Below are 22,896 nucleotides of genomic sequence, written 5' to 3' on the forward strand. Positions count from 1 at the left end.
GATGATATATAAAATTAATAAAATTATATATATATAACATTAAAAATTAAAACTTTTCTAATATTGAAAATATATTGATTCTCTAAAGAATTGAGAAATTTTTAATAAAAAATATAGAGAATATGAAACTTCCTATATCTGCTCCTTAGTTTATTGCATAAAAATTCTATAACATATTACGTGATTCATCATGTCTACCTATGGATAAAAAGAAGTTATGTCTTATAATATAAGTTTATGATAAAATATATACAAGTACATACATAAGAACAGTAAAACAGAAGAGTAGATATGATGAGTGAGTTTTTTATCACTGAATATAATATATTAAATTGTCATGTGATGACGCATAAATGATGCATAATGTACGTGTAATTAATAACAAGAGAAATAACGAGGAAAAAGGAGGGAGAAAAAGATGAAAAATATAACTTATATTTTTCCATCGGTATACTTCAAGAGAAACACAGAAAACAAATTTCTTGCGTCAATTATTAATTAATTTAGAGAAACTAAAATGAAAGATCTAGTCCATCATTTCACTAAACTCGTGAGACTGGCTGACAAGTAGATATAAAAGCTGAAGCGCTACGCACGAGGGTTGGTCACGTGGGTTTCGCCATACAGATTCTCATTTCATCATCATCATCAGACTGTCAGATCAACGACATCCACGAAATATCATACCATATTGCAAATATTCGCGTGTTAGAAAAAAATTTTACTTTATATAAGAATGTTGAGAAAAAAACATGGTTCGATATTTTCTACAATGGACATAATTTTGCGGCATGCACTCTGTCGAGCGTTACTGCTATCGAATCTAACGTTTACTACTTGTTTCTGCTCGATCGAAAGAAATCACGGACGAACATGGAGGTCAGAGAAATCAACAGAAATCGCTGAATCACACATACTTAAACGAATTTATGAAATCGAATCTATACGATTCTTCGCTCCGAATACTTGTAGTAGTCGTTTATCGCATCGATAATCTTTCATTAATAAGCTTTTTAGAAACGTCATCTCTTTTAATAAAGCTAGTCTGTGAAGAAAATCGCTACCAGGTGTGCTCCAAGATGAAATCAAGGAAATCATGCTACAAACTTATCTCTCTTTTTCCCTCCCTTTCTTGTACATACGCATACATATACATATACGCGCGCACTTTCTCTTTCTCCCTCTATCTTTATCACTCACCTGTGCTGTTGCTGAAACTTCCAGAGCTTCGTGTAGACGTCAAAGGTCCGCCCGAAGTAACCCTGCCACTGCTTGTGTCCGTATTGCGGCAGGTCGCGCAGCCCGTTGAACAGCTGCTTGCTCTTCTCGAGCAGGTGGCAGAACTCGAGGACGACTTTGCGCTCGTGGTCGTCCATGCCAGCCATCATGACCATCTTTTCGGCGAGTCGGGACCGCGGCCGGACGCTGGCTGGACGCCCTTCTCAACGACACGGTCGCGGCGGACCCGCGTGATGGCGCCTGGCGATTCCGCCACCCTTTTGCACGGCGCCCACGACGACGGCGACGACCACGGAGACGGACCAATCAATACTCTTTCCCACCCCGCATCAGGGGGCGCAGCGTGCGATCCGCCACCACCGCCATCGTGACGTTTAGCATCGACAGGGGTGAAAGCGACGGCGATTACAGCCGCAATGACGACATCCGGGGACATCTGTCCAGATACCGGCGAGGCTTCGGAATACTTCCGCGAATCGATATTTTCATTCTTCAGGATAATTGATCCAAAGCGACGACGAATGCTTCCTTTGAAATCATCGCATCTAGTGGCATACTGCAATTATTCCATATTACATCAATATACTCGAAAAATATTTAGATATTCTTCATTTCCTGTACAATGAACTTAAAATGCCATTTCTTGTCTCAAGAAACGATATATGATAAATTTTTTATTCATTTCGAATTATATTCTTCTTCTGTTTATTATGCTTGGTGCTTTTAATTACAATATACATGTATTTACTTATTGTAAAGTAATCCATTAGATATATTTTTCATGTAAATTTTAATATATTTTTATAGTGTTTTTGTCATCAATTGAAACACGCAGTGGAAGATCCATTGTTTAAATCAGACGTGATATTCCATTGAATGTATTTAATTGATTTTTAATGGGAAACTATTTATACATTTTATTCATGTATTTGTTCATCATTATACATGTCCATAATAGCTTGCTATAAGTTCAAATATATGTTACGCGAAATTCATAGATGTATGTTAGAAACTTAATTATCTGTGAACGCTTTATGTAGACAAAATTCTTGTAAATTTCTAACTATCCAATCGATGGATCAAACATTATTAAAATCAATAAATTTCTATCTTAAGAGTAAGAAATACCGTGGATAAATGCTTGGGGTTGGTCTCACCCAGTCGGTCCGATTTTACCCTTATTCAGTCACAACTTTACTAACATATGATTTTGATACGATTATATCTATACAGAACAACATGCATAACCAACAGAAGAAATATGATTTAAAATACGAATGTTACAAAAATATCTAAAGCTAAAGAATATGAAAATTGTAAATGTGAAAATTATAAATGTAATAACTCTCTTAATATGTATTTTTAATATTTTAAATATGCATAAAGCAATATAATAATAATTATTGCGTGAATATATATATAATTTTTGTTCCGAATACAAAATATCTTAGATTTATAACATTAATTTAAAATCGCAGACACTTTGATAAATTCACAAGTAATTTTTTTGATGAAAATTTAAAATAAAAATAAAAATTTAATGCAAAGCTAATACAAAGTTTTATCATACTTTTATACATCTTTTCTTGGAATAATAATATTACATAAATGTGAAAGAATTATTTCTCTTATGTCGAAATTAATTATATAATTTAAAAATCTCGAAAGTAATTATACAATTTAGAAATACACAAAAAGAGATATCTGTATGTTTAATTCAATTATTCCTTCAACTATTCAATTTCCTTATTATTATTATTTACGAGTCCATCTTAACACCTCCATCAATTGAACTTATCAAAATCCTAGGGTCACAACCTATTTTATCAAAATCTGTATAGACATCTTCTATATAAATGCAAATTTCTGAACTCTTCCGAATATCTTGCTAACTTTCTACTTGTCGGGACTCTAACGAGGCCTGTCGGTTTTTCTTTCATCGTAATTAAAATTTCCAGGCGAAAAGAGGGTAACGTCACGCCGGCGAATGGAGACCAGGGGGTGGTTGCGGCCGCTCGACACTTTCGTCGCCGCGGCTCGTTACGGCAGCAGCGACGGTGGGAGTTTTACCGCCCCGCTAGTCGACTACCGCCGTCTCGGCGGAGATTAATTAACTAGATAACGGTCGGTGGCTGGGAAAGAGGACGAGGAGAATGGATAAAAAAAATGAGAGAAGGAGAAAAAGAGACAGAGCTACAGAGAGAAAGAGAGAAAGAGAGAGAGAGTCAAATAGAGCGAGAGAATGACGAACGAGAGAAACGTGTCAGACGCGATGCAACCATGGGCCAACCATGGGAGTCCCCACTGACGGACTACGGGGGTGGCGGTGGCGATCAGGGAGTCGTTTCCAGAGGCCGGACGGTATAGAGTCCGGAGTATATCGACTGTGTCGCCTCATCTACAAGTCAATCAGGCTCGCGTGCCGGCGGCTCGTGAGGCCGGCTGGTACACGTAAGTAAGTAGCCAGGCCCCTGATGGGCACCTACACGCATCCCCCCGTCTTCCCCCTTCTTCCCTACATGGTACCCGCACCTAATACGAGGCGCTACCGTCGTTGACAACGGGCACCTTCGGCCGCTGGGTATGCAAGTATAATGCGCTATGGCGCATATATATAAATGCTTATGGTAATTCGCGCGCGGTCGGCTTGTTTCGATGCTGGCCGGAAGTCTGCTAGATAGAACCAGCTCCGTATCGCCTATTCCTATCGGTACGTATGCCACTGCCATAACGGCGCTGTGGCACAATGACGTTTACTTGCAACTGTATCGTGAATAAACTGCTACATTTTTTTGAAAATAAATTTTTAGAAATATTACGAATGCATTACAATAGTTTCTTAACATTATGCATTTTTCTACGTATTTTTCTTAGTTATACTTAACAAATATTTAATCAGATTAAGCTATATTTTGATAATTGTAGCATTTGTGTGCATGTAATAAATCTTCAATTTGTATATATAAATAAATTATAAATTTTATTTCGATTCTCAATCAAAATCTTTCAAGAAATAAGGAGTGTTTAAAAAATTTTGTCTTTTCTCTTCTCTTTGTATATATTTTTATATCCATGATCGTAAAGCAGAAAAATTTAAATTACATCTAAAACACGAAGATATTAGTACAAGAAAATTAAAAATGCAAACTTTTTTGTATGGCGTATATGTGTGCCTTTTATTTTCAATCATCTTCTTCGATGTAATGCCTAATATTTGATGTTGGGAGGTATCCTTTTGATTTTGAGACGAGTCAGTCGTTAATCATTCAAAGACCGCAGTAAGGATAAGATTACCTAATCACGGCTTTTCAAGGATTCGTAAAATTATCAATCCAGGTGAAGCCGCGTATCTCGGGTGAGTCAGCTCGCGATCGATGGGCCCGAATCACGGTCGAATCTACGATCTGCACGTCGACATGATTCGAGTCATGACTCGGCTCAAACGACCATCAGTGGTAGCCGGCTGTACAGCTTGTCTGGGTATAGACGAGTGATCATATCGGGTCGTTAACTGATATTAATAGCAAGGGCGCGGTAAGCCGGGTGGAGACTGCTGGTTCTCCTTTCTTTCTCCTTCTTTCTCCCCTCATCTCTCGCACCTCGCATCCAGCGCGCCCGAGCGGCGGCCCTTGCCCTAATTGCAACAAATTAAATCAAACGATATCGGTGTATCCCTCTGCGGGTCGAATTCACATGTGTTACGTACGAAGAGTGCCGTGATTGTGCGCGCCTTTTCACCGCCTCGTCTTTTCCGTCTCCTGCGTATTGCTTCTAATTGGATAACTTTTATATCGAAGATGCAAATAACTATTTCAACTTTGAATTAAAGATTTGTGAGGGGAAGCAATTAGTATAACTCATGCATGTTAAATAAAATTAAAACTTTTATTTAAACTTAAAGTTCCAAATTTATCATATTATTTATTTTTTATCCATTCTTTGTCAAAATTGTAAAAATTGAAAACAACTTATAATCAATTTACAATATTTTATTAAAAGAAAGAAAGAGACAAAAACCATTTTTAAGCAATTTTTTCATTCTAACATTATTTTGATAAAAGACTGATTAAGAGTCGAATTAAAATTTATTATTATAGAAATAATAGAAATTAAAAATCCACTATATGTCTAAAAATACTACAATTATCAAAATATAATCCTTAATCTAATCAAATATTCGCTAAGTATGCATAGAAAATGTCTTAATAAACTCTATATATTATATCTCTTCAAGAAAAGAAATACATAATATTATAAAAACCTGTTGTAATATATTTCCGTAGTATTTCTAGCAATTTATTTGCAGAAATACGTGAAAAGAAGATTAATGCGTGTTACTATTTTATATGCTAGTATCTGGTACTGTTCATCCCGGTGAAATATCGTGACCGAATTCACGAACACGAGACGAAAGAGATTTTTAAGCATGCGAATAAATTCGCATTCTTTTTAATGTGTTGCTTTAACCTGTTGAATGCGTCGCTGTTCGTGACAAACAGTGATTACATTTGCTCTCCCGAGTCAGATTCATTTTTTTCATTTTATCATTTCGACGATCGCGTTTTGTGCACGATAAGCGTATTAATTCTCTTACGATCTTCTCAAGTTTGCGAAAGCTCACTATAAAGAATCATTGCTTTCCGTCTTGTTCTCTATTGTATATATTCAGTGCTTTTTTATAGTACGAAGAACATAAATTATCATTGTAAACACATCAGACATTTCTTACACTTTAGTAAATTATTTCTAATACGAATATCTAATACAAATTAATGATCTTTATTAGTAACTCTAAATTTAACAAATTTTATAAAATAAAGATTTCTATTTTTTTAAAATGAATATTATATTCTTAATGAATATTATATATGCAATGTACATTTTATTTCTAATTTACTATCATAATATTTCCTTTTTCAGAGGTTTTCTCTCTCTCTCTCTCTCTCTCTCTCTCTCTCTCTTTCCTCCTTTTATATACACATACATATATTCTAGAAAGATTATATTACATAAAAAATAAAAATTTCGATTTTTGCCTATTATTATTAAAAATATTTTTGTATTATATATTTTTTATGTTTATTATAATATAGTTTGTAATTTATGTGTATGTCTTAAGTTTAATTTAAAATTCTGCTTTCGTTTATGACAAAAATTCATCGAGTTATCAATTATTCTTAATATTTATAATGCAAGATATAATATGATGTAATAAAAAAATATTTTTAGCCGCTATAATATTCACACTGAAAAAAGATTCTGGGTAAACCTGTGAGATGCATTTAGTAATGCATTTTTTTGAAATATTTAGTTTTTATCAAGTATAATAATAATAACAAAATATTTAGTAATAGTTATAAACATTTTAAAAAAGCATATTTTACGTTTGGTTGAGTTTATACTAAATGTTAGGATTAATTAAATTATTTCGTCTTAATCACATATACGTTTAGTTGAAACTATTTCATCATAGCAATGGGTAACATTTATCAAGTTTGAATTATTATAACCAATCTTTTTTTTCAGTACAATAATTCTTCACGATATGGCTATGTCGCCTCAAAATTGTTCGCTTTAAATTTAATACAACACTTTAAATCACTGCATCTTCTATCTCTCGAAAGTCACGTGTAAAAGCATCCAGCTGCTTGCATTAAGAAAGAAAGAGAAAGAAGAGTAAAAACGGGAATAAAAAGAACGATCGCGGAGACGACTTTTGATATTTCCTGCCCTTGCCATTAGCCAAGCAGGACTTGAGCGGGACGCAGCGGGGATAGTGCGGTGGATGTGAGGAAAGCCTCAGGAAGCTCTAACTCACGAGCAAAGGGGCAACCCACCCCGTTCGACCGAGTCGGCCCCTGCCATTAACATTAACCGAGCACATACAGGGTGTTTGCAATGGCATTATCGATCGACCTGGGTGAAAAAAGACTAGCGAATCGAGCACTTTGTACGATACGTGCAGGAAACGCCTAGTTTACATTCACGAAAGCCGACTAAACGCCGATAGACTCGTCCTCGCGGTTACCTACGTGGACCTCGTGCGTGATAAGCGGTTACCGTTGGTAAAGACATCACCGAGGACAATATATTTTTCGCGACTATCTGGGGATATATGAAATTTCATGCTGTATGGCAACATATATTTCGCAAAGATGTGATTAATTTTGAAATAATCAGTAAAGGAAATCGTTGTGTCCATCTGTTTATTAAATGAAAATATTGCTAAAAAAAAAGATAGAAAATATAACGATGGTCCTTTGCGCATTTAAACTTTAAAATGTATTACTATCTAGGATATCTTTGAAAAAAAAACTTCAAGAACTAATTATTATTTAATTTGAGATGCATCCTGATTTTTCATAATGTTTTTCTATTTAAACAAAAAAATATTTCTTAAATGAAATATGAAATATTTCTTAAATGAAAGTGAAATATTTCTTAATGTTTTTACATTTTTCTAATGTAAATAGCAGTACATAATTATTATATAAATAATTAGTATTAAAAAAATCGCTAGACAATATAATTATAAAGTCAATACGAAAAAATTTTTCTACTTTTTCTACTTGAAAATACAACATTTCGTGTGTGGTTCGGATATGTTGTTGTTTGCGAAGAATAAAACTATCAGACCGGCGGGATTTTTACATGACAATGCACTTCGGATCGCGCGGATCACGATCAGTCGTACAATGCATTGATGTTTCTCGCACGATTGACACCGCTTCTCGTCCGACGATCGGAAACTTTACGCATGAACGAAGAGATACGACATTACTCGTGGCAGTCATAGGAAGCGGAACAACGGCAATGACCATCGTTAGGAGTGTCTGAAGTAAATGTTAAGATAGCTTACAATAGAAGCGTTTAAACAATCTCACAAAACTAAACTTTAACATACAGACATAAGTTCAGACATATTCAGAAATAAATTGTATGCGCAAAATCTCCAATTTTTTAATAAAAATTTTTATAAATTTTTTATAATAGTTTAAATGAAGAAATAAAAATAATTAAATAATAATAACAATGAATGAATTATTTAACAATAGATTAAATAATAAAAGTATTTATAATATCTTCTCATTTTTTATATCTTTTCATTTATTATATCTTATTATTTTATTTTAATAAAATATTTATCATTAATGGGATATTAATTTTATCGGCTATTTTTGCAACAGATGGTGTATTATTAGTCATTATATAATCATCAAAAACAGAAAGTTTAAATAAATTTCGTGGACATAATTTTCTTCATCTATAATCACTTTTTCAGAATCATTATTAATGCTTTTTTTTAAATAGAATTTTGTATTTCTTTACGTATTGCTATTAAAACAAGTTTACTATACACAAGTTAACTATATCATATCATCATGAAATAATCTAGAAAATCTTTAACAAAGAAATTTTAAATGTGTGTAAATTATTTTCTATAATTTATATTCAATATTAAAATATTAATATTATTATTTAAAAATTCCTAAATTGTGATCATTTTGTATTTGCAAATTCAATAGATACAGATACAAATATTTAAATATCCTGTTTCGGATGATTTAGCTTGTATTTTCAATACAATTTAAAGTTCGGGAATTAAAAGTGTCACCGTGATAATAGCACATGTTCCTTCTCTTTCTTTTCCCTCTTTCTTTAATAAACATCTTTATTTAACTTCATTGTTTCTATCGCGTTAAACGGATGATATATCGGTTTTTCGCGGCATGAAAATTTTTGACATTTGCACACGTGTGTGTATCTATCTGCGATGTGAGTTTTATGCAACGCAGGATAACGAAACGGAATTCTATTAAATCAAAGCATTGATTTTGCCACCGCTTCTGCTGCCGATGGTGCGCGAGTTGGTTAACGAAGGTGGCGATAACGATACATTATTATCGCGATACCTATGAATATATGCTACCCCCCTATGCCCGGGCTGCCCTTTGAAAATCGTATACCAGGCACGTGTCCGGCCTGTCGCGCCCCCGTTGTTACTCCACCGCGTGGATCAGATAATTTTCAGTACAAGTAGATACGGCTCGCTATTCGCACGCCGAACCGATCTCACGCGATATCGCTGATATATTAATCAAACAAATTGGACACATTTCAACCGTGTCATCAGACGACAGCGACAATCAGTTTCTCTAGGCACAGATACACCCTTCGATTCTTTTTTAATTTCACAGTGAGTAATAAATAATCTTTCGTTCCTTGTGTTGTGCCTCTTCTTGACATTTACTTACTTATTTAACTTTACAAAATTGTATAATGAAAGTTTAATCTCTTTCGTACATCGGGAATACTGTATTTTGACATTATTTTAATTTTACATTAACGTTACACAAAATAAGTAGGTCTCTCTTAGCACATTATGTTTGAAAATCGTACAATAATTATAAATTCACGAAAGAAAGAGCGTAGAGATATATAATATTTATTACTAATATAATTTAAAAAGAGAATTTGCATTATTACTCAGAAAAGAGAAAAAACTTTTAAAGTTAAACTTTCTTCAGTGATATCATCGGTTCCTAATCTATAGCCTAAAATTCGATTGCAGAGCCGATTTATTTCCATCGGCGTCAATTTTTCCCGTTTCCACCGTTCCCTTTCCTCGGAGTAACTCGTCGCTGTTACTCCGAAAGCACATCCGTGTCGCTCACGGAAAATCGCTGACGGCACCTGATCGCGGTACGTGTTTAGAAACGTGTACTTTATTATTAGGTTTCATCGCCTTCCGCGCGAAGAGGCGTTCTCGCGCGGCTACCTGCCAACCCGCTCGACGCGATCAACTCTGACACGATCGGCGTCAATCCATTCTCGCTCGTCTCCACCGGCGCTTATCGCGCTTACGCCGGTATCCTCGGCATCAATAATAATAAAAGCACCATGGGGGATATCGCGCCCGTCTCGTATGACGCTCCACGGGAAGCCTTCCGCCGCGCTTCCCACCTATCTACGAGCCTCTAACGCGAAAAGCGGGGTGAGGCCGAAGGAGAACAGTAGCAGGATGAGGGTGGAGAGAGAGACGGAGAGACGGACGGAGACGGAGGGAGACCGAAAGAGAGAGGGAGAGAGAAAGATGATACGGCTTGGTGGATGATCCCGCCTCTAAGGAGCCGCTCCGTGTCGGAGAGCCCGTGGTGTCCGGGGGCGAGAGCCGGCGATCTCCCCCGCGTACTCCTCTCCCTCTTCGTTCTCCACCCTCGTTCGCCACCCTCGCCGCTACGTCTCTCCGTCTCCCTCTCGGGTGCGTTCGCTTTTTCCCCCCCGCGGAGGACGTACCGGCGCAGGCTCCGATACAGCCAATCGTCGGACCGCGACTGATAACGACGCTCTGCCAAATGTGCGTCCGTCGCACCGCGGCCGAGTCCGCCACCGAGTGGTCCACGCGCGCTAACAAACTCTCGGGATATCCCGGCGAGCGAGCGCAAGTCGCCGGTAATCTTTGATAATCCCCGCGAAGGTATCTAACGTTCCGGTACGAATACGGTACCCACCCTCTCCGCCCCGCGCGTTTTTCTTCGTCCCCTTCGGAGTGTTGATCCCTCTAGATCTTTCCCTCCGAGCTTTCGTACGGTGCGAACGCAGTGAGGAGTCAAAGTGAACGTGAAGGCTCTACGAAGGACCAAAGAAATCTCGGAGACGAAGATCGTGAGGATCGAATTATTTATCAAGTATCTCGGCGAGATCGGCAATCAAGGGAGATTTTTGGGAGATCGAGCTGGATCTGACAGTGCTGGACAAGACATCACGTGGGCCCCCGCACTGACGGTAAGCGCACGATATCTCGTTTTTCCGCCGCGGTTTGGATCGGAATGTTTTTTACGCGACGATACATGACGAGAAGTTCGAGAGAGAATATCGAGGGAGGAAACCGAAGATTGTCGGTCGCGCGCTTCCGTCGCATCGACGTTCTCCACGACGGTACCTCTCGATAAAACAATATCGATAACACCGAAACTGGCCGCGATCGCTTTGCATTGTGTAACCGCGAATTTATGGCGACTTTCCAGACGTTTTCTTTTTGAATTGGACACTTTTCCACAATTTCCTCATTTATCATTTATTTAGTCAATTTGTCATAACACTAATCGCTTATCTTCATTTGATATGATAATATTTTAATAATAAAAACAATCTTTAATCAACTGTACTATTTTTTTTATATATTAGTAATCAATCTTGTTTTTCTCTATTTAAAATGTTAAGAGAGAGAGATGAAAATATTGAAATAAAATATTTAATAGAAAAATTTAAAGAAGCACATTTGCTTGTTTATTTAGTTTTTTGAGCTGTACTAATTAAAATTAAAATAATAAACATTATATCATTCAATGAAAAATATAAATTTATTAACTTTCATAATGGTATAAGATATTAAACACTTTCATTTGTCATGTTAGCCTTCTCGAATGTATATTTAATGAAAAAGATATATATTATATGTGATAAATGAAAAAGAGTTTACAAACTAATTAAAACTAATCTCAAAAAAAAATTATTTAATGTTTCAATTAATTTCCTTATATTAATATTTCAAGAACAAATAACTGAAGAAAACCAAATAAATGAATCATACAAATAATGATACTGTAACCGCAAATGCAAAAGGATTATGGAAACGGTTTAAATTTCATGCTCGAATTGTACATTTAACAATGCTAGTTGGACTCTAATAAACTTCAGTGTGAGATCTGAGAATTAAATTTGCGCAAACGGTGGCACTTTGGCAAAGCGCGATAACGACATGTCTCTGTAACTCATTTACGGAATCTTACGCAGATCTGAAAGCAGATGTAAAAAACGCATCTCCGTCGCCACGCACATTTTACGGGTTAAACGGCGGTGCACGCATTGACTAACGCGAAATTATCGCGCGTGTCCGCAACTACTATATTGTCCTCTTGCGTTACGCATCATGATCATCGTTTATTTCTTTTTTTTTTCTTTTAGAAAAATGCAAATTCCTTATTCACATACTGGCTATTTTGCGCGCACATTTATAAATGTTTTCATCGAAAAAATCATACGCTTTGATATAATTTAGATAATTATAATTTTATTTCAATGGCAAATTTAATATTTATTATCACGGATCATTATCTTAGTTTACTTTTCATGAAGAATTAAAATACATCAACACGTAAGTTTCATAAAGACGAGAATTTATTTCTTATTCCTCGTATCTTCTATTTTTTAAACTTGCGTCGCGCTTGTTTCTTATCATCTTATTAAGAATCTTGCGAAATTAATTTTAATTTGCCGTTTCCTCTCATTGAAAATAAAGTCGCGACACAGTCGTTATACGATATTGGGAAACATTTTCTTAGAGATTTCGACCGGCTTTTTCTCCCTTTCGCGATCGCGCGTCTATGTCGCGTCCGCGACGATGCGTTTAAATGATGTGTGTGTGTGTGTGTGTGTATGTGTATATAATCTATATATCTATATGTATGTATATATATATATATATATATATATATATATATATACTCACACACATATATACACATATATATGAGAGACGAGAGTTTAGACGAGGTAGGCAGAGGGGTTTCCGGCGAGCGTTAACAGAGTAACAGAGTGATGTAATGAGGCCCGGAAGCAGGCAATTTGCTGCCCGCGGCAGCCGCAGTTGCGCGAGACAACCTGCCCGGAGTACCTTCTTCTTGATACCGCGGTCCAGCCTCCTCCGTATTGGACACCTGACCGACCAAGCTTACGAAAAGTGATGTCGTGAAAGAGCGTGGATTAAAAAAAAAAAAGAAAAACAAATCGTACGTGTAGTGGCCGCACGGGCGAGAACGTGAAAAAACAAAATCGTCAGCGCGTGTCGAGAAGAGAAGATAATTATTTCGTATGATGCACACGCGGTCTGTTCGGATAACGTTGTTTTCTATTCGATATAATGAGTGTAAATGCAAGTTGCAACTGGCGTAAGATACATTTTTATGCATCAGAGATTTTAATTTCATCGAAATTAATGTTGTTTCTAAGTTTCTGGTGATTGTAACGTTAAATCTGGACAAGGAGATACAAGTGAGCGGAACATTTTTCCAAAATTCAATAACGCTTATCCAATTCTCATCGCAAATTGATATATACATATATTTCAGTCCACGTATTATTATGTTACTTACAATCATATTCAATTAAAGCACTTACTGTACTATTAAAATATTGCGTAGTATATTTATTAGCGTCATTGAGATAACCCCCGTATAAGTAATTAAAAATTATGATAACAGAAAGACCAAGACTGAAATAATTGTGTGTGAACACTACTATTTAATAAACGGAACAAATTCTCGATACAGAAAAATAGCGATCACACGAATAGTTTATGGGCTACAATATCCCTGACGGCCGATCGTTTGAGTCAGATTTTAAACTGTCAGACAGGACCGTGAAGACAATCCGGCTGCGCGCTCATCGTGCCGCGGAACGGCGTGACTATGTGACAGTTTTGTGATTAGATTGACCTCAATACGAGCTGGATATCCGGACGTACCTACAAGAGTGCTTTTATTCTTAACCATTCCGATTGAATATTAGCCAACGTTCCGCGATAATCAATGGTTTAAGATGACCAAAAAAAGATTTTGCGTTTTGCGTTTTGCTGGATTATTCTATTAGATAATCCCAGGGAAAAGAATAATTCGGACAATCTGCACATCAAGTGAAACGAGTACAGGTTTCATCGTGAAAATTACCATAGTGATTGAAGGTAAAAAAAGAGTTTAAAGTGCGCATGAGTAAAAGCATGAATAAAAGCTGAGAAAAATCGATTTATAAATTATTTGCGTGGTATCATTTACCGAAAAAAATCTCTTAATAATAATATAATATATAATATTAATAATAATATAATATATTTCTTTATAATATAATATATAAAGTTAACAAGAATTTACATAAATTTGTAACAAGAACATAAAATCAGTTATTTATTCTAAAGATTCTTAATGCTGAGTTTAAAGAAATTTATAATTCAAATTATGATTAACAGAAAATTAACGAATATAATCATGATTTGTTGTATGTGTATGTGTAAAACTGAATGAGGTTTGAATTTTGAAAACTTTGGTACTGGAGTTTTACAATATACACATATATATAAATTAATCTATCGATTAATTTATCGATTTTAATGAAAAAGTATTTTATAAAAATTTTAAATAAATAACTATCTTAGTATTTTTTTATCAAATAAGAAGAGGATGAATAATTCACATCCAAGTATATTATAATGAGTTGGAAGTCAATACGAAAATACATATTTCTACTCATGATAATTTCTCTATCTACATATTTTCTCTAACGTAGCACGATAAGAGTTTCACATGTTTGCATAAATTCCACGTGGATCGGTCGAGCAGTTTTGTGCGGCATCATTTCGTTTGAATAATGATTTATGTAATATGGGAAGGGATAACGGAAGTGGCAGATTTTCAAGATTAGACGGAAGCGGACTCGCGATAAACGACAAGCTTTAATATTATAGCTGGTCCCTTATCTCCGCATTCTCCGTTACGGAATTGCGGCGAGATACGATCACAACGGACCTCATGCAAATTCTATCGTGAATCGTTTTCGCAATTTTGACGACTATAAGTTCAAGATCGTGTCGATGAAATGTAAATGATAGGCCGATGTATTTTCTAAATTACTCGAGTACAATTAAAAATTCTCCGTTGTTACATGTATAAGATTTGATATTTTTTGATGTTTCTGGTAGTTATATCTATTTTGGATAAAGTATTGCAAAAAATGAAAACAAAAAAGTGCGAAACATTTCATTTACTTTATAAAAGATGTATAAAAATTTAATAAATATTTTATTGAATCTAAATGGGAGAAAAAAGAATAAAAATAAACTTGAGGCAATATTTCTATTCTGGAATTTTGCAAATCAAATTTTTTCAGTAATAATTTTAAATAATTTTTTAAGCACAATTTTATACATATATATAGATCAATTTTTGCCACGATATATTTAATTAAAACAAAACATAGAATGTGTGTATTTGCGTATAAAAAAGGGATAATTTAAATTTGCATCTGCGAAGCATTAATTCTGAGTTAATATCGCATTCGACATGACCTTTAATTTTCAACTAATAAATATCACATCTAATGTGAACAAGAACGCTAATAACTACTTTTCTATCTATATTCTGGTTGATTCATGATCAGCTGTAACAGAAGGTAGATTTACATATTATCTATTACTTATTGTCTATTACATTGCTCAATTAATCGAGAAATATATGTGCAAGATATATAAGGAAAAAGATTTAAAAAGTGACATGTAGAATGTTTATCTTATTTTTTATGAAATATGACTCCGAAACGCGCGCGTATACATTGTATTTTAATAAATTAACGATGATAAAAAAATTAATGTTTAGAAATGGCAACTGTTTTAAAATAATTGATATTGATTGTATTTGAAAGATATTCTAAATTGAAAATTTAACTATTTAGAAAATTATACACGAGAAATAATTAAACATACTTATAATATTAATAATTTTGAGAAAAAATGTCAGAAACATGTCAAATTTATCAACAGAATATGACTCAAACTTAGTCATAAGCCATTTATCACGCTGAGATTAAAAAAAATAAGAGACATATTTTTGCATATACGGTCATCTATTTTAATTCGATCTTGCCTTTACCGGATGTTTCAAGGGTCCTTTAATGACCCCTACTGCGGTATCTGCATGAGCATGAGTGCTGTCAGTTTAAAGTAACGTAGATTTGCTTTATTCGACCCTGCATTGCATTTTAACCGTTTACTAAATCGAAAGAGTTTAATAACGTGGATGATGCTCACGTGAATAATAGAATTAACTTTTTCTTCGATTTTCTATTCACAACTCGGAAATTAAACTACTGACATACCACTAAGAGCATTCTGCTAGTTGATTTGTACGACGACGCAAACTTTACTTCTGATAGTTACAATGTTAATATTCTACAGGAAGTGCTCAATTGAACGAAACGGAGTCAACGTCGACGTACAGATGTTTCTCGTTGAGACTTCTTTCTGAATCAATGAATAGAAGAAAACCATACGTAATTTTTGAATTTTCGTAATTTTCCCGAAAAAAATTTAATCTACGTAACGTCAAAGGGTTTCTCGTTTATTTAAAGACAGCTCGATTAATTCTACGATCTACTTTATATCACAAGTTATTATCGCTAGTGGCAAATCTTTTTGTCATTTACAAAGATAATCCTGGATTGCAGGGGCTCTTTGGTGATGTACGACAGCGCTAGCTGTTCATACGCAGGTGCGCTCGAATTAAAGGGAGCCTCCGGGGCCGGTGCCGCGGCCGCGGCCGCCGCCGGTGTAACCGCGGCCGGCGTCAAGCAGGAGAACTGGCCATATCGCGGCCTGACCTGCGGCAGCACTTTTCAACGGCTCAAGGAGAGCGTCGACAAGGCGAAACAAGCCCTCGCCGATCGCAGTGGCTACCTTGCGGGTGCGTTTTCGCCGCCACCGCGCGCTAACCCGTCCACCATTTCGCCCACTGCCTCCATCACTGGTAAGCATAACTTTTTTTTATAAGAATCTCGAATTTTTCTCTGCAACATTTGTATGAAAGATGTGTCATATAAAAGAGTTTTCGCGTAAAAATAAGCCAAAAGTGTGAAATAATATTTCTTCGTACTACAAAGCTCCGTTTTCGAGAAAATTAAAGAATTTATTAAGTAATGTGTTCGCTGTTATTCAGATTTATTTTTTTTAAATTATATTTGTGAAATACAGTATTATTTATTTCTTTCTAGAATGAGAGAAAAAAACAAAAGTTTATGTCTCAACTTTGCCAAGACGATTACTGTTTTTCGTATCAAAGTTTATTAAATAATAATATTAGAAAATATTAATATGAAATATGATATTTTTTGACACAATGCGAATTCGAGCGAACAGGCAGGTGTGAGATATGCATGAAAGTGTAATTCATTGCTTGACGATGCAAAATAGTTGTTGCCGTAACGCCAAGCGTAAGGTCACGCACAAACGCGTGGAAAGGCACGCAACCTGATTACCTGCAAGTTTATACCTGTGTAAGATACCATCGATCGGTTCTGATATGCGTCGCGATGACGTAATGCGGTTAATGAGAGCAAGAGCCGCATTTGCCCTCGCATTTTCCCACAATGATAACGGCACACGCGACGTTAAGATTTCACAGAACGCGAACGCGTTTTAACGATTTACGGTTTGCATGTTCATATTAAATGTCTGGTGTATATGCATATCTAATTTTCATTCATATAATTGGATGTCATAAAATATTAAATTTTCTTTTTATAGAACCGTGGGAAAAATTATTATTACTAAAAAAATTACTATACAGCGCAAATAGCTTTTACATTAAATATTTGCAAATTTTTCTCTTGTTTTTCGGGACAAGAAAAAGATAATGTGATTATTATATTTGAGACTGTCAATATCTTAAAATTGCAATATCTGTATAATTATATCATCAAAGAGTCATTCCGATTTAATTTTTATTTTCGCCATTGAAGGCTATCTTTCTGTCGATCGTTCACAAAATAAAATTTCATTTATTACGTCGTGTTGAAGAACACAATTTCGTCACGTTAACTGATTATTATTTTTTCAAATAATGTCAAAGTCATATTGAAAATAAAATTTAAAAAATGCAGCGTGGCATTTTCGCTTTTAATAACGATATCGCGCGGTATCTCTCTTCGAAATTATTAAGTACCGGTAGAGACGAATGTTATACCGCGCGCGATGTTCTCTCGTGCCAAGAGAGACGCGAAAAAAAAACCGGGGCAACAGTCTCGCGCGCGATAATTTGTCATCCGGCAGTAGCAGCAGCCGGCGGGCTGACTGTTGCTCTTCGTTGTCGCCGATTTCCGATTGCTTTTTTAAAGCGCCGGTCGCCGAGGACATTAATTACCCGGCCAGTGTAAATCACGTTATCTGCCGCCCACGCCCGCGAGGGCCGCGAGGAGACAGAGGGAATAGAAGGGGAGAATGACGGAACAGGAGGAGGAGGAGGAGGATGAGGACGAAGAGATGAAGAAGGGGGAGGTGGGAGAGGGATGTTCGAATACGACGGGGAATCGTGTTGCGCGATGCGAGGGTGTTGCATCGTTGCCAGCCGAGCAAAACGCTCGTCGGCTGCTCTCCACGGCCGCAGCAATATCCTGCTCGCCGTTACCGAAATTTATCGGCGACTCGCCCGAAACTTTCGTCTCGCCCGATGGTGGATCCGTTTAACGGCACGACGCGGTCACCCGCAGTTACCTTGCCGATCGATCGATCTTTCGCGAGCGCGAATTCTGGATCGCGCGCATCCAGATCGAGGATGATGCTCCATTTTTCGCTCTCGCTCCGTTTTACACGTTTATATCGTTAATTCATCTCGCGTTGGCCGTAAGGTCACTGAAATAACGTTATTGTTATTGAATAGTATCATGTAACATCATGATATCCGCGTAATCATAAAATGATGGCCGTTAATCTGCAACGTTCTCTTTTTAATTCACAGATTAATTTTATTCATAATAGTTTTATGATATGTATCTAGAAATATAATATATTGATATCATGCTTGATAAATATCAATACCTAACGATAACATTGAGTTTTATTAATATTGATTAATGTAATTCATATCTCACACACTGTCTTACTTTATAGATTGCATTTCAAATAATAAAAATAAAAAATAGTTTATATCATCAAAGTAAAAATTCTGAATAATCGTATTCTTAGATTCTTTAAATATATAATTCATTTATTTTGAATATGAAACAAGTTTGAAAAATAATATATTTAAAATTGATGCAATTTTATTATACTAAAAAATACATGTCATGATTTTTATATTTTGACATTATTTTGAAAAATGATTTTTTTGTATCAAAATTCAATGTTAGATATTTTACTTTTCATCACAATTCCTAAAATTGTTCCATCTTTTTATTCTTTCATTTATCGCGACAGTCGTATATATATACACGTTACTCTATCTTTTTACACGATCATGCAGTTTGAGGGAAATCTTTACTTATATCCGTGCATCTCGAAGGACCGTCTCAAAATTTTGACGAGACTCGTTGGGTTCGAGACAAGATGGTGGGTCGATGATGGCGGCGGGTAGTTGCGAAAACGCAGAATGACGAGGGAGGAGCGGTTACAGGGTTAGCCGGGAGCGTATCCATGACGACCGACCGCCCCATGTACCCTCCGAGATCCCGGATGCTCCCCTCGGCATCCCAGCATCCCTCTTCTCCTCCCTCCCTCGTCGTTTGCCCCCTTTCCACTCACTTGCCGCCGTCCCACACTCTCGCTGCCATCCTGGGCAACCCTCTACGATCCCCCCAGGCTACCTCTATCTTCCCCTATCTGTGGCCCGCTCCGAGGGATGCACGACTACTTAGATTTTAAGTCGGGCCGTTTCGTGCCGTGTACCTATATCCTAACTTGGCTATAATTCTCGCGAGATACGGATGTGTCGACAAAGGAACTGGATTCTCCGCGAAATTTCGGCCCTTGCTCTTGCGCGCGACAGAATTTCGATGTAAGCGCGAAGCACAAATTTTGTGCGGCACAAAAGCTTCTTTGGGTTTAAAACCACCGACTAAACTCTAAATGCGGTATACCGCATGATGAATTTTGACATCATATATTTTAGTTACATGATTCTAGTAAATGAAAGGTCGTGTATATATACAAGTATGATATATGTATTTATTAACATTAATAATATATAAAGTAATTTTTGAGAAATAATATATAATATATTGAATTTAAAAAATTACAAAACAATTAATTATCAGTATTAATATTGTATAATAATTCTTGAATAATGAAATATTGAAAAGGATGAATAAATTTAATAAAGTGTTGACGAATAATTGTTGGTTGCAACTATTTAAAAAAATTTTTTTCTTTTTCTGTACCTTCTGTACCTTCTGTATCCCCCTCTTTCTCTATCTCTCTTTATATATATTATAATATGTGGTCAATATTAATTACTTCAATATGAAAAGAAAGGACAAATGTAATTGAATATTAATTAATGTTAATACTTGACTAATATTTATAATTATGGCATATGATAGATATATAAAAAATTAAATTAAATATAATTATAGCATAATTATATTCAACTTAATTATAACATTATTATATTAAAATTATACTGTATAATTTCTATATCTTGTACTTAACTCTTAAAATTTAATTTAATATAAATTTTGGAATATATCTATATATTTTTACATTAATAAAAAACCTATTTTTTAATTATATACTAATCTTATTTTATTTATATAATTAATTCATGTAAGATCAAGACAATCAACTAAAAAAATATTTTTGCAAATTTACTTTAGAAAATTATTTTAAGATCGATTGTAATTTTATTCTATAAGAATGCCAAATACAAATATTGTTTGTGTTTAGTTCTTTAATTTTTATTGTATATGATCTGCATTAGCACCAATAAAGTTAAGGATCAGAGATAGTGTCGGTCATTGTGTCAGCAATGCAGGGTAATGCATGTATTTAATGTTTGCTGGTCGAGCACCATCCCTCTATGTTAACTTGTTTGCACACGTAATTGATGTTTGACAAGACGCGGTGACACGCGTGCCGACGTCGTGTTTGTCACTGTACGCACGTTAACCTTTTTATCATGAAAAATAAACTGCACACTTAGATATGTGCGATGCGCGCGCGTATTTATTACTATATAAATTAATGAGTTCAATCCGTATAATTTTAATATAATACAATTAAATCCATAATTTGATATATTTTAAATTGATATTGTATATTCCAAAACTGTTTTAAATTAAATATAAATATAAAATAGAAAGCCATACTTGCTTAATGTAATTGCTATTCTACCTGGAATATTTTTAATATCGATAATATATTAAAATGTTAATCATACCAATTAATTTTCTATATATACTCTATCTTAAAAAACTATAAGAAATTATTCTTTAAGACTAACTATAAGAAATTATTGATCAGTTTAATTATTAATCAGAATCAGTTTTATTTTGGAAAATTATATTTAAACTTTCTTGGCGTAAGTTGCTACTTTGCAATACCATTAAATCAAAGCAACGATGTCAACCCCGACAAATTAATACTCTTTTATCGAAGGAGTTTTAAACGGTGATATTTCGTATCGCACAAGTGTAACGTTGCCTTTCATCTACCTAATTGTACGGAATATATCGAGAGAGAGAAAGAGTATTCTAGACAGTGCTACATGAAAGAGTACCGCTCCACCTATCCGCCCCTGCTGTAGAAATTTACTCATCTATAGATGATGACAGAAATTGGTTCTCATCTATATTAAACGATAGCTTTATGCACGTTTAAATGTGTATAAAGTAATACAGGCGCGAATTCTTTAAAAACTGCATATAACATCGAAAAAGAAATAAGAGCTATCGTGTTAGGATTTATTAAATCTCATACATTATAATATATATATATATATATATATATATATATATATATATATATATTTTTTTTTTTTTTTTTTTTTTTCCCTATGAAATATCGACATTTATATGCGAAAGAAAGAACCATTACATTTCAGATATACTTTGCGATAAGAAAAAATAACTCAAGAATTTGGAAGAGCTTTGTTTATGTAGATTATAGAAATATTCACGCGTAACTTAAATGTATACACAAAAATTCCGTGAGTGTTCTTCTTCTATTTTATGTAAAAATATTTATTAAAAATTTTATTTTATATTCAGTTCTTTTTTTAGAAAAATGATATTTTTTTTAAATATACTCTAATAAAATAAATTTAAAAAAATTTTTTTATATAATATACGTATATCTATATCGTATTTTTATAAATATACGTATGTCTATATGTATATCTATACAAATATTATTATTATATATATATATATATAAAATTGAAAATATTCATATATATTATACAATAATAAGATATATAAATCATACTATGGAGAGCAACTTAATGAACAATTCATCGGTAAAGCAACGATACATTCTTAAATGTTAATTAATTAATTTTACAAACAACACAATAAATTAAAGTTATAAATTGCTTACCTTATACTAGCTCTGCCATCATCTGACACCATCCCGGGTCTCCGCTCTTGTTTATCCTTTGTTGCTTCTCCGTAGCACTCACACACGGAAACACGATTAATTACAACCGTGCGCGTGCACTGATCAGCAAAAGACAACGATCGCGCGATATTTTGCACGACACTCCCGGCACATTAATCACGCAATATTTATCTCTTTATATTCTTCTTTCTTTACAAAAAAATAATGTGAAAATTATACATGCACGAAGATCGCTGTACTTGAAAATCGGGTGGCCAAATTAATGCATCACTTGGTGTCACTTTTGTTATTAATATAGATAATATATATTTTTAATTATATACTTTATCATATAACATTAATATAAATAAATATATTAATGTTAAAATTAATAGTAAATATAGCAGAATGCAAAATGTATAAAAATATATATATGTCATTGCTTTGTTAACTATTCGTACAATAAATTTCGACCTAATAAATCACAAATAAACATCTATTTTTATAAATTATCGATAAATGAACGG

The 22,896-nt window shown here is 34.6% G+C and overlaps 2 protein-coding genes across 7 annotated transcripts in view; one reads left to right on the forward strand and one right to left on the reverse strand.

Annotated features, from left to right (window-relative positions):
- Positions 1 to 22,896, reverse strand: part of LOC145970696 (protein SCAI) — a 74,513-nt gene that overhangs the window by 8,432 nt on the left and 43,185 nt on the right. For 2 of the 3 annotated variants that reach the window (XM_083097573.1, XM_083097576.1), the window contains exon 3: positions 1,201 to 1,795. In XM_083097573.1, the coding sequence (XP_082953699.1) occupies positions 1,201 to 1,394 (194 nt within the window). In that variant the 5' untranslated portion in view covers positions 1,395 to 1,795. Of the gene's footprint in view, positions 1 to 1,200; positions 1,796 to 22,369; positions 22,734 to 22,896 lie in introns of those variants that run through there. The other variant, XM_083097574.1, reaches the window with a different exon arrangement.
- Ets65a (DNA-binding protein D-ETS-3) overlaps positions 3,486 to 22,896 on the forward strand; it is a 60,285-nt gene continuing 40,874 nt past the window's right edge. The window contains exons 1-3 of one of the 4 annotated variants that reach the window (XM_083097577.1): positions 12,830 to 13,293; positions 13,572 to 13,981; positions 16,513 to 16,811. In XM_083097577.1, coding sequence (XP_082953703.1) covers positions 16,526 to 16,811 — 286 coding nt within the window. In that variant the 5' untranslated portion in view covers positions 12,830 to 13,293; positions 13,572 to 13,981; positions 16,513 to 16,525. Of the gene's footprint in view, positions 3,695 to 10,138; positions 11,026 to 12,829; positions 13,982 to 16,512; positions 16,812 to 22,896 lie in introns of those variants that run through there. The other 3 variants (XM_083097580.1, XM_083097578.1, XM_083097579.1) reach the window with 3 other exon arrangements.

Source organism: Camponotus vicinus, unplaced genomic scaffold, assembly GCF_025532165.1.
Source record: "Camponotus vicinus isolate PSW18456_S1 unplaced genomic scaffold, iyCamVici1.0 SCAF_4, whole genome shotgun sequence".
Taxonomy (NCBI): Eukaryota; Metazoa; Arthropoda; class Insecta; order Hymenoptera; family Formicidae; genus Camponotus; species Camponotus vicinus.